This window comes from Botryllus schlosseri, chromosome 7 (genome assembly GCF_051294905.1).
Source record: "Botryllus schlosseri isolate E-star chromosome 7, Bs_hap1, whole genome shotgun sequence".
Classification (NCBI taxonomy): Eukaryota; Metazoa; Chordata; class Ascidiacea; order Stolidobranchia; family Styelidae; genus Botryllus; species Botryllus schlosseri.
Window position 1 is genome coordinate 13,271,065 of NC_137242.1, and position 12,732 is coordinate 13,283,796.

General features: G+C 39.7%; 1 protein-coding gene across 6 annotated transcripts; it reads right to left on the bottom strand.

Moving 5' to 3' along the window:
- Window positions 1–241: 241 nt before the first annotated feature.
- LOC145442412 (uncharacterized) lies at window positions 242–11,618 on the bottom strand. 6 transcript variants are annotated; one of them, XM_080320311.1, is made up of 16 exons: window positions 11,179–11,306; window positions 6,263–11,040; window positions 5,937–6,116; window positions 5,779–5,874; window positions 5,616–5,711; window positions 5,459–5,554; window positions 5,302–5,397; window positions 5,144–5,239; window positions 3,061–3,156; window positions 2,767–2,998; window positions 2,604–2,706; window positions 2,372–2,545; window positions 2,089–2,301; window positions 1,633–1,786; window positions 1,411–1,490; window positions 242–1,270 (listed from the first exon to the last, which is right to left on the bottom strand). In XM_080320311.1, the coding sequence occupies exons 2-16, from the start codon at window positions 6,483–6,485 to the stop codon at window positions 1,007–1,009; spliced, it is 2,199 nt and encodes a 732-aa protein (XP_080176437.1). In that variant the 5' UTR covers window positions 6,486–11,040; window positions 11,179–11,306; the 3' UTR covers window positions 242–1,006. The 6 variants fall into 6 exon arrangements, with proteins under 6 accessions (XP_080176437.1, XP_080176440.1, XP_080176439.1 ...); XM_080320314.1 differs by lacking the exon at window positions 5,616–5,711 and having other exon boundaries at window positions 6,263–11,614; XM_080320313.1 differs by lacking the exon at window positions 5,459–5,554 and having other exon boundaries at window positions 6,263–11,612.
- Between the last annotated feature and the right edge of the window lie 1,114 nt (window positions 11,619–12,732).

The following is a 12,732-nucleotide window of genomic DNA, read 5'->3' on the forward strand; positions in this document are numbered from 1 at the left end:
AATCAATTTTCCGGGGCTACCAACGCTCGGCATGAGCGGTGCACGCACGCATGGCCATCTTGTACGAAGCGTCGTGCACTACAAGAGCGTAATGTCCATGAGCAGCACACATTCAAACATGGCCTGTTTTCTTCTACCTATTGACATGTAAAAACCTTTTACAAGTTTTAACGTGGAATACCCAAACCGAGTCTGATGTAGAAAGAATGTCGACCTTCCACCTTAACAAACAGACACAGAATCGATTGCCACCAGACATATTTAAAAGCAATGTACATTAGCAAGAACAAATGAAATAAGGCAGAACAGCACAATATTGAACAATTTCGCGACAGTCATGGATCCAATGTGACGTAAAAACGCCACAATGTCCTAGTTGACATTTTGGTAGGGGTAATAACGTGTCATTTCCCTGGCACCAACAATGTTATTAACAAGATCATGGCATTAGAAATTGATTGACAATTGGTATAAAAGAAACTGTTGGCAGTCAAGTTGCACTCATCAAATAACGAAATGATAACAATTGCTTCAAGTTGAAGCACTTGGTAGCCTACTTAGATGCATGCATAATGCAACGTACATATAGCCATGGTTGTGATGTAATGACTCGACTTGTACTCGAGACATTTCGCCTGACTCGACACATTCCATATGACTTTATTCAAGTCTTGTATATCAAGGTCGATATTTGGATAGGCCAGAAACCGTATTTTGAATAAACATGTTTTTATATTGAGTAGCCTATTATGAATTTATGTTACACAGATTCGAGTTGAATCTGACTGGAACTCTATTCTGGATAATAAATACCATGATATGGACAACAATATGACTCGCACTCAACTTGTTGCTCCTGACTTGGACTTGACTCGGTGGCGAATTGGAAATGACTCGACTTGACTCAAAACTATAAAAGTCAAATTGACTTGTGAGTTGGTTACAACCCTGCATAGAACGATCCCATGTCTTTCTCGGCAATTGGGACAGTCGCATTACAAGTTGATCAATCGAATATCAAATTTAATTTAGTGCGAACAGCAGCGGTATACTTGACGTTAGGAATCTGTGCGAGGAAGGATGCAATAAAGTTCAAGGAGCTTGCTGCTGTGGTAGCAAACTTCACATTAAAAACCCAATACATTGCAATCAAGCATGCCAGAGCATGATGAAAGCTCGTTACACCTCCAACAGTTTCTCCATCGAAATGAATTGTCCACCTTTTGAGCAGAGAATTGAATGCAATTGTCGGGTAAACATACTTTGGATCCTGAAAAGTACAAAGGTTATCAAATTCATTGTCATAGACAATATCATATATCAACGTATAGAGTTCAAGGAATAATAATAGCTTGTGCAAATAAACGAGAGAAAATTTAGATATTTGGCAAGATACAATGATCAACACACCTTGTCCACAGTCAGGAAGCAGTCGTATTTTTCACTAAATATGGTTGGGATGCCAACCATCCAGCCCAACTTTTCACTACCTGAAAAAGAAGTGCCAGAAATGAAATCTGGTGAAATCGCCACGGGCAAAAATATTTAGAAAACTAAAATAAATGTGGACAGCGTGGGTTTGAGTTCTCCAGGTCTACCAGTAGTAAAAGGATATAAATCTACATTACTTACTCATTATTTTTTTGATTTCTATCGGAATTTTTTCCATTTTAGCGAGACATTGTGCAGAACTCCAGTTCTTCTCCAAAATCTTTGAGGTCAGGTCGACATGAGTATCGTCACAAGAGTCTTGTGCCTGACAAATTATTTTCATTTCTTCCAAAACCTGTCCAACGTTTAGAAATAATGAAATCACAGCACACCATCTGTATTTAGCTTTTCGGCTGGGGTCTTCAATAAAACCATTAGTTTCAATTGACGTGCGAGTCTGCTGATGTGCTTGTCTCAGCTATTGTAAGATATTCACCCGTGTATGATTGTACAAATATATATAATATATATAAGTTGGAATAATAATACAGCCTTCAGCCTTCTGCGCACTGCACTCTGCTGGGTTTCGTATATACCCGCAGGCCTATATACTTACTAGAGGCAACATTGTGTTTCAGAACACTGCTTTCTACCCACCCAATGAGCATCGGTCAAAACCGGATACGTCTTCAACAGACTCCTCATTGATATTCCGTTCACGATGCTGTGATGGCGAGCTTTAAAAGTCCTTCTCATACTATCCAAGATTGTGCCTTTATCAGGTGCTCTTTTTTTCCATTCTTTTCTTATTACCCTTTGATGCAATTTGATGCCATTTTCATCCTCTGGAGGGTAATCAACACGTCGCACCTGTAAAACAAGCTGTCTATTAATTCTGAGCGTATTTAAATAAATAAGGCAGGATAAGAGCAACGCATACATTGCATGTTGAGATTCGAGGATACTTGCACCTTTCACTGGATTCTTCAACAAGGTCAAGAGGTTTTCGCTTGTGTCGGGTACCATGCTTTTGCTTTTTCGAACGCACCACAGGATCTTCCAGATGCCTACGCCACTCTCTGAACTTGCCGCATAGCTGATCTTTCCAGGACCCCTTTAACGTAAACCACTTAAAGGACTGTAAGGATTGATTGTTAAAAAAAATGGCTCACATATCTTGGAGTTCCGATGATCCGCACACGGTCTTGCAGAACAGGATATTTGCTTATCAAAGAAGTCAAAGCGGAACTGTATTGATAACTTGTGGGATATAACCTAGAAGTATATGCGTGAAATCAACCGCAATATCTGTCATATACACCAATGGTTTCATACCCTGTGTATTTCTGTAGGTCACAAAACAGTGAATGAACGATCTCCCTTCTGAATCTTCCTGGCAATTCCGCTAACTCTTTAAAATCCTTCAATTGATGTTCTAGGACTTTGGGCAAAGAAAACTGATACCCGCATTCTGGCCAATCCAACGACTGATAGTCATCACCAAATTTTCTTGAACGGGTCCTTTCTTGAGAACGTGGTGGTGGGATGCTGCTTGATATACTTTCATCTGAAGACAGAATAATGATTGAGGAAAATGCTATGAATTCTTTGAACAAGTCCATAACCTACCGTCAGGTTCAGAATTGTTCGTGGGCGTATCAAGAATTGAACGGGCAGATTCTTGAGAACGTGATATCAATGGGGTGCTGTTCGATATACTTTCATCTGAAGACAGTATAATGAATGCAGGGTTGTAACCAAGTCACATGGTTCCGAGTCACGAGTCAATCATACTTTTGTGGTTTTGAGTCGAGTCAAGTCGAGTCATTTTCAGTTCATCACCGAGTCGAGTCCGAGTCCAAGTGACCATTTAAAGGGTCAAGTCCGAGTCATAGCATTATGACTCTAGTCCGAGTCCAAGTCACAGTTTCCAATCCTGCTTGGGTGCTATCGATCGAATTCCGATGCTACAGATAGACGAGACAGGCCGCCAATATGATAACTCTAATCTTAGAACTTAAAATCAAATATCTGTCTTCTCAGTCTGATATACATCACAAATACAAGCATTCATTTTTTTACGAGCACATCGACGACAGCCCCCAAATAGCTGATAGAGAATCAACGAATTCGCGTCTAGATACCTGCTGATAGAGAATCAACAAATGCATGTTTATGTCTGGAGAGGTATTTTCCCCAGGCCAGCATGCTGTAAAAGCGTACATGCAGCTATGTGCAGTGACAAAAGAACAGATACCTTTTGACATTACTAAAGGTTTTCCCAATTGCATTACAGACTACATCTCAGTTACAGCATTGGAGAAATAATTGTACAACGGAGCTGTTCAAATTCATTTTTTCAAATTTTCCGACTACTTCTTAAAATTGTACATAGTAACTGTACAGTGTACATAGTAAAGTCATGCTCATGTCACATCGATAAGATAATTTATCAGCCTAATGCCTGTGCGCAATGCACCACTCAGCTATATAAACACCGCACACCTGGTGGTTTCCAACCGTTTATGGTCGCGACTCCATTTCCAATATGAAAATGTTCCGTGGTCCAGCTCAAAATTTGATAAGCTGATTACTAATTAAAGGTCGGCACATTTGCCCAGACTTATCCACGGCCTATTTGGAAACTGATTTGATTGCATTCAACATCTTTGCGAACCATAAAATAAAGGCAAACCACCCCCAGGTTTAGAACCTCTATCTTTGAATAAAGCATCGAAACGGCGTAAAACGACTCTACGAATATACCGTTATTTTGTGATTGTAATTGCAATTACAATTAGACTTATTCTGTAAATGAATGTTATTTTTATTCATCTTTGATCGCAGTTTTTGCAAGGGTGGTAGTCCCCATATTAAAGCCGACATATGTGATACAAAATTTCATGTAGCATAAATCTGCCCATATATAATATTGTTCATGTTGATTTAGGAAAAAATTATGAGCTTACTTCAAAATTCCAGACATTTCGACATATTTTCGAAATTCCTCCGGGAGGCAGTTTTAACAGTGAAATTCCGGACATGTCTGGCAAATTCCAGACGTCTGACAACCTACCTTAGAATAAAGCCACCTCTACTGAATACACGTTCCACTGGCGCACTAGATGCAGGAATGGACAAGCATTTTTGAACCACACTGAAGAGCATTGGATACTCATTCTTTCTAGTCGCCGAAAAATGCAAAGAACAATTGAACTTTGCTTCGATTGTTGGCTTGCATAATTGAAAAGTCTTGAGTACTTTGATTGCGGAGGATCTATTACACCTTCATTACTGGATCATTTTGTGCAATGCATTGCTAATATGTACCATTGTCTGTTGTTTTTACGGCGGCATATCTGATATCAGACGAGTGCATCGGAAGCAGTGGTGACAAATAGCGATGGCGGCAGAATTCGTCAGATACGTTGATCTAGCCATTACGATTTGCAAATTTCTTTATCTTCAAGTCATATAAAATAAGCCGAGTCAATGACTTGGGTCGAGTCATGCGTGACGACTCGAGTACAAGTCGAGTCAATCCAAATATTGACTCGAGTCGAGTCGAGTCATTTTTCCATTTCAAGAAAATGACTCGAGTCAAGTCGAGTCACAAAAAAATCGTGACTCGAGTCGAGTCATGATTCGAGTCATTACAACCCTGAATGAATGAAGAGATACTATGAATTCTTTGAATAAGTCTATAGGCTACCGTCACTTTCAGAATCGTTTACAGGCGTGTCAGGAATCGAACGGTCAGATTTTTGAGAGCGTGATATCAGCGGGGTGCTGTTTGACATACTTTCATCTAAAGACAGTGTAATGAATGAGTAAAATAATATGAATTCTTTGAATAAGTCTATAGGCTACCGTCACTTTCAGAATCGTTTACAGGCGTGTCAGGAATCGAACGGGCAGATTTTTGAGAACGTGATATCAGCGGGGTGCTTTTCGACATACTTTCATCTAAAGACAGTGTAATGAATGAGGAAAATACTACGAATTCTTTGAATATACTATAGTTTACCGTCAGCTTCAGAATCGTTTGCAGGCGTGTCAGGAATTGAACCGGTAGATTCTTGAGAATGTGATTTCAATGGGTTGCTGTTCGATATACTTTCGTCTGAAGACAGAGTAACGAATGAGGAAAATACTGTGAATTCTTCGAATATACTTCAGGTTACCGTCAGGTTCAGAATCGTTTGCAGGTGTGACAAGAATCAAACGCGTAGATTCTTGAGAACATGAGATCAATGGGGTGCTGTTGAATACACTTTTATCTGAAGACAGTATAATGAATGAGGAAAACATGAAAATATGAATTCATCGAATAAATGTATAGGCTACCGTCAGGTTCAGAATCGTTTGCAGGCGTGTCAGGAATCAAATGGGCAGATTCTTGAGAATGCGAGATCATTGGGGTGCTGCTCGATACACTTTCAACTGAAGATAGTATAATGGATGAGAAAAATACTACGAATTCTTTGAATCAGTCTATAGGCTACCGTCGAGTTTCAAATCGTTTGCAGGTGTGTCAGGCAATAAAGAATTACAGCCATATCCACAGGCATTCGCATTCGTCTGTGCAGAACTATCGTTGGATGTCGTTATCAGAATCATTACATTATCTTCAGCATTTTGCCATCCTGAAGCTGTCTTGCCCGTGTTATTGCAATTGCTTTTCACTGCACACGTACAGAAGAGACATGATTAATAGCGAATTAAGTATGCACGGAGCTCAATAACAACACCATTCTTTCAAGCATTTGATTAGGTAGATATTCATCATAAGACCAATTTAGGTGCCCCGCACATTACAATAATTACTTACTATCATTGCTCAAACTCAGTCGCAATTTTCCTTTATCTTCAATTGCAGACAGGTCATAGAGATCGACATACTCGTCAAATGTCCGGTCATAATATTCCATAGTAAATTTACAGTCCCCGATTTCACTACGAAATGCATTTCTCACGCCATCATAAATCGCAGACGGGTGATCAATTTTGATCACTCTGTTAAGATTACCATAACTAATCAGTAGTTTCAGCATATCCAATACTACAACAAACGCAGTGGTGGATTTATAATCTGCAAAATACAATGATAGGTAAAATTAGGAATTTCACGCAAAATCCTTATTTTTCAATTATCTTCAAGCTTAAAAACAAGCACATATTATTTTGTGGTGTAATGTACCGTAATCTAACAATATATTGTGTGGAAAGGGGTCTGTGATAAGATATTTTGTCAAAGTGTAAAATACAAACAGAGCCCATTTCTGTCACAGTATAGGCTAGCTATGTTCATGTCATAGATATTTTTACTTCAGTAATTCACCACGAAATGTGACACTGCCAGGTGTCCAATGAAATATAGAATATACCCAAAATATTGTCAAAACAAAAATTCCCTTTCTTTTATATGTTCAGATCCTCTGTCACGTAACTTTGACTCGTAGCCTATTGCAAGCAGCAAAGGTGTGAGAAGCGTTTTAAAATTTCACTATTCAAATTGTTACGTAGCCTGTAAAAACATTGCACACCGAATGTGGGTAAATTACAAACAGAATAAGATGTATTGTACATTCCCAAATTGGAATTTCGACAATTTATTGAAATAATAGTATTCAAGGTAGCAAATTTCATCACTGCGCCAGACTCATGATCAAACATAGTGTTCCAAGCATACCTGAAGGAAAAGTGATGCTTTTTCACGTGTTTCCACGCAAGATATAATATATATATATATATATACAAATGGCATTGAATAGCTAGAAATCAGTCTACTTCATGAAAATAGTGTCGTTAAAACGTGATAAATTCGCCAAGAAAATACTTTCCACACTAAAATCAACAACCCCAAAGAGGAAATAAATCGACAAGCATGCAACATTGAGGAAAACATATAGTTCCCAAGTAATAGTCAATGTCTGGAAAGATAGTTTGTCACGCCAATTACACCCTTGCGTAGTATTATTTTACCACAATACTGAATATGGGAATAAAGGAAAGGACGCAGTTTATTTTTGTCCTTGATGATTTTGCGGCATATACACCGACTCATGATACACATACACACAATCTGTGCATATGCATACCATGAGTGTACGATGTGCATATCAGTGTTGGGATGACTCAAATCAGACTAGAGTCACTTTGCTAAGATGACTTGACTCGGCGCATCAGAAATGTGGATCGACTCGTGACTCGGAGCAAAATTCACAAGTCAATTTGAAGTCATCAAGCAACCGATGTCGATAAAAATCACTGTATCTTGCGTATGACCGTATCGTTCGCGAAACGCTGGTGCAACCCGTGAGAACAATGATTGTATGTTTTACAGAGCCTCCATTGTTCTCACACAAATAAATTGACCGTCAACGAAGTGACCGAAGCCTACAGCTTACGCTGTCGTAAACTAGTAAAGTAATTTAATAGCAAAATGTCTATTTCTGTTCTCTGTTCTTACCTTAAACAGATCTCTTGTCTCATTGAAATCGTATATATTTTGTATAGCCTAGTCCTCAACCATTGGCGCAGGCTGATATTGTAACCATTGGCACAGGCTGGAATTGTATCACATCAATTTGTAAATGGGTAATGTGTTGCATCGTAACAATTCGTTTCTCTATTCTCTATTTTGACTGGTACCTATAAACTGAGGCTATGCAATTACTTACGTAGTTTAGCATTTCTACATTTATATGAGCGATACAGCTTCTTCCTGCGTGTATATTCAACTATACATTAGGTCATCGGCTAAGATTCAATGACCACTCAATCTGTATTTCTGACAGCTAGCAAAATGCAGTTACCTAAGCTGGTAAACATGCCTTATACTTCGAAAAAGCTTGACTTGACTCGAGTCACCTCCATAAATTGAACGACTTGACTCGAGTCACCTTCTAAAATCGATTGACTTGACTCATGTCAAAATGTGCAATGACTCGTGAATCGATCCCAACACTGGTGCATATGCCGCTGGACAAGCAAGGTGCAGATATAGCCTTTACGACTTTTCAAGTCTTGCACCACCTCTCCATGCTATCCCAGTAACGCATGAGCGCCAAGCAGGGAAGTCATGGATACCAGTGTTACTAATCAGGTCTTTGGTCTGACCCGGCCGGGAATCGAACCCACTACCTAGGCCACCGATCAAGAAGCCGGACGCTTCACCATTACGCTATCTTGTTGGTATTCAGTCTGCCTTCATATTCATTACAAGATTTTGTAACAGGTCCATCATGTCGCCAAAGTTAGCAAAAGAACAATACTGCCACTGGGCACTTCATCGATGTAAACCACCCATAAAGAAGTTCTGCCCATGAGGACCTTTAATCAATGTTCCCCATGAACATGTCAAAATTTACGGTATTTCACGATATTATCAACTGTGTTCTCCATGACCACATCATATATTCACCACTGGTTAAGCTGCTAATCTCTCTGCCCGGATGGCCTATCTTGGTGTTTTGGACCCCTACATTGGTCATGTCATGTCCAATTAACAATATTATGTGGGGTTTTACAAAGTCATAAGTCTGTATGGTATCGATCGGTCATTATCAGCTAATTTCTACAGGGTTGGTGTGATTGTATACAAAATAAGGTCGGTTGCTACATGCAAAAAGTGGTCAGTCAGCGCAGAAATCCAAATCCAACTTTTTTCTTATAGAAGCAAATTTAAAATTTGTCATATTTCCTATATACCTTCAAAATCCAAATCAACATTGAAATTCCTTATCTATAGATCCTAAATCTGAAAATGTTTCAATATGCGCACTGCGCAATTCCAATGTGCACAATAAGGTCAGTTGCTACATGCAGAACACGAAATGTTATGGTAGGGGTTTACAGCGAGGGTTACAGTTTGGGGTTAGCGTATTTTGGGTAGAGGTCATTATCATTAGGGTTGGCAGTCGTGGTCATTCATTAACATAGGTTACGGATTAGATTCAGCAGGAATATGACCTTATTTTGCATGTAACGACAGACATCACTTTGCTTTTGCATTTGACTGACCTTATTTTGTATGTAGCAACCCGCAACCATATTTTGCAGGCAACCATCTCACCTTACCAATTTCACCATCAATTCGAAGACTTGTTTTGCCTGTTTCTGTGTTTTTAGTTGCTACGACCTACCGTACATCTATATGTAAGGGTTAATGACCGAAAGTTCCGCTTTCTGCATTTCAGAATCACGATTTTTTCACAGCTTTTGACGTTCCACATTCAATGGATGCCCTAAAGCAAATCGGGAAAAAGATATAAGAGTACACTGCCATTGATTTGCCCAATATATCTCCAGGGTTGGTGCGATTGCATGCAAAATAACTCCAGGGTCAGTCGCAATATGCAAAATAAGGTCAGTCACCATAACGTTAGGGTTGGGGGTTAGCGTGTTTCGGGTAGGGGTAAGGGTCCTTAAGGTTGAGGTTAGGGTTGGATTAGTCCGCGCATAAAGGCAAATATCAAATCAAACTTTTATTTGGGAATCGAATTTAAAGTAAGTTTACTATAGCAAATTTAAATCAAAATTTAACTTCTTCATATCAACGTCAAGATTTCATATCCAACTATACATCTAGATCTTAAATCCGAAGATATTTCATCACAAGTACTTCTTACATGATCTATACTTCAAATCCATATTTCAAACCCAACTTTATCATATTGAATTTACATTTTTCATATCAAGATCGAAATTCCTTATCTAGATCCTAAATCCGATGATATTTCAATACAAGTAGTTCTTACATGATAACTTCAAATCTATATTTCAAACCCAACTTTTCCATATCGAATTTACATTTTTCATATCAAGATCAAAATTCCTTACCGTATCTAGATCCTAAATCTAAATATGTTTCAATATGAGCAATTCTGACGTGTACAATAAGGCCAGTCACATGCAAAATAAGGTCCGTCGCATGCAGAATATGGTCAGGGTACTCAGTGACATGCAAAATAAGGTCAGTCACATGCATAATAAGGTCAATCGCTATATGCAGAATAAGATCAGTCACATGCAAAATAAGGTCAGCCGCGACATGCGAAATAAGGTCAGTCACATGCAAAATAAGGTCAATCGCTATATGCAGAATAAGATCAGTCACATGCAAAATAAGGTCAGTCGCGACATGCGAAATAAGGTCAGTCACATGCAAAATAAGGTCAATCGCTATATGCAGAATAAGATCAGTCACATGCAAAATAAGGTCAGTTGGGACATGCGAAATAAGGTCATGCACATGCAGAATAAGGTCAGTCAAATGCAAAATAAGGTCAAGTGCTAAATGCAGAATAAGGTCAGTGTACTCAGCGACATGCAAAATAAGGTCCCGTGGGGGTTAGGGTCCCGGGTGGGGTTCCTTAGGATTGAGGTTCGGTTCATTAGGGTTCGGGTGATTTAGGTGGTGGGGGTGAGGACATTAGGGTTGTGCGTTAAGGTCATTACACACACATAAAGGACCCTCACCCCCACCCTAAACCCCAAACCTAACATTATGGTGACTGACCTTATTTTGCATGTCGCGACTGACCTTATTTTGCATGTTTCGACTGACCTTATTTTGCATGCAATCACACCAACCCGCCTCCATGTCTGCGGTAAATAGACAGATGAATGTCAGGATATCCTCAAGCTGTGGTAAGTGCTGAATAGTGTTAAAACACTGTTCCATCCTGCAGTTTAATATTTTCGCCAACGACAATAACTACGTATAATATGACATACCAAGACTTTTCGCGATGGAAACAGATTACAAAAACATCCTTCAGCTGGGGAAACATAATCCAAAACCGGCGTCGAAGTGTACCGCGTTGAACTCTCGCGGCAAAGTAAACGCGCATGCGCAATGTGGATCATTCTTGAAATCCAAGCAGTGCTTCCCAGCCTTTTTCAGTTTGCTACCCACTTTTACGGCAATATTTTATTGTGCGACCCACCACCACCATGATATATGACGGAACGAACGAGAACGTAATTAGACGTACAATCAATCGTGAGAGTAACGAATCAAATTAGTCGCCCACAAGTGAAATTGCATTTTCCATTCGCAAAGCCTTTGGAGGAGAGAACGAATGATTTCCAATCTTGTAGCATACATCACAGAACACCAAGTCCAATTTCGCGCTCTAATTAAAATGACTGCCACGAAAATCTGGCTGACAAAGCATTGTGAGCGCGAGGCTTGGCCTACGGCACATGGGCGCAAAAATAATAGTTTAATTTATAGGAGACCCCCCCCCCAATCGTGGGAAGAAAATAAAGCGTTTGACGTATTTCGTAAATTGAATAGAAACTGTAACATTTAGAAATTATTTGTGACCCACTTGAAATTGCTTCGCGACCCATCGGTTGAGAAGCACCGACTCTAAAGTCAACACTAGGCATAATCCATATAAAAAACATATCTTTTCAGAAGCTCTCCCTTGTCAGCCGAGGCGATCACAGATTCGATCTGACCATATCATCCAACTTAAGCCCGGTCGATTTAACTATAAGAGAATTCTTGATGTGTTTTCAGCGAGGTGGAGGAACACAACCCTGTTCATGGTATTTTCCGTACAACCTTTATCGGATCCCGTATACTGAGAATGACGTCATCCTCGTCTCCATAGTCCATCTTAGTTTGCTCCACGCATTGCCATGTTCTACATGTCGCCTTCCGGTCAGTCTGCGTAGCCTATCGCCATGTTTTTACCACGATGCTGGCGTCTCCCTTGTGGGATCGACATGTTGCAGGGTTGTAACCAACTCACAAGGCTCCGAGTCACAAGTCAATCTCACTTTTATATTTTTGACTCGAGTCAAGTCGAGTCATTTTCAATTCCCACCGAGTCAAGTCCGAGTCCAAGTCAGCGAACAGACGATCGGGTCCGAGTCATGGTATTATGACTCGAGTCCGAGTCCAAGTCATTGTGTTGACTGCTCAGTTTCCAGTTAAAGTCTTCCTAAAGCCACTTTTTAAACTCTGTTTGGTGATATTGAATGGTTCGCATTCATAATATATCAATTTTCCTTACTTTTAGCAGTTTCTGGTCGCATTTTCAAGCACCAGTACCAACAAACGAAATCCCAATAATGTGTTGGCTTCGAAATTACAATGAAATGTCGGTCTTGGCCGTCTGAATCTCGAGTCAATGACTTGCTTCGAGTCATGCGCAATGACTCGAGTCCATACACAGATTGACTCGAGTCGAGTCATTTCCGTATTTTGAGAAAATGACTCGAGTCGAGTCATCCGAAAATCGTGACTCGAGTCGAGTCATTACAACCCTGACATTTCCAAGA

Coding starts and splice junctions, on each gene's coding strand:
- LOC145442412 (XM_080320311.1), bottom strand. CDS start 6,485: ATGCTGAAACTACTGATTAGTTATGGTAATCTTAACAGAGTGATCAAA. Junction 5,712..5,778: donor AAACGATTCTGAACCTGACG/GTAGCCTATACA, acceptor TACTGTCTTCAG/ATAAAAGTGTATTCAACAGC. Junction 2,707..2,766: donor GACCTACAGAAATACACAGG/GTATGAAACCAT, acceptor ATATACTTCTAG/GTTATATCCCACAAGTTATC.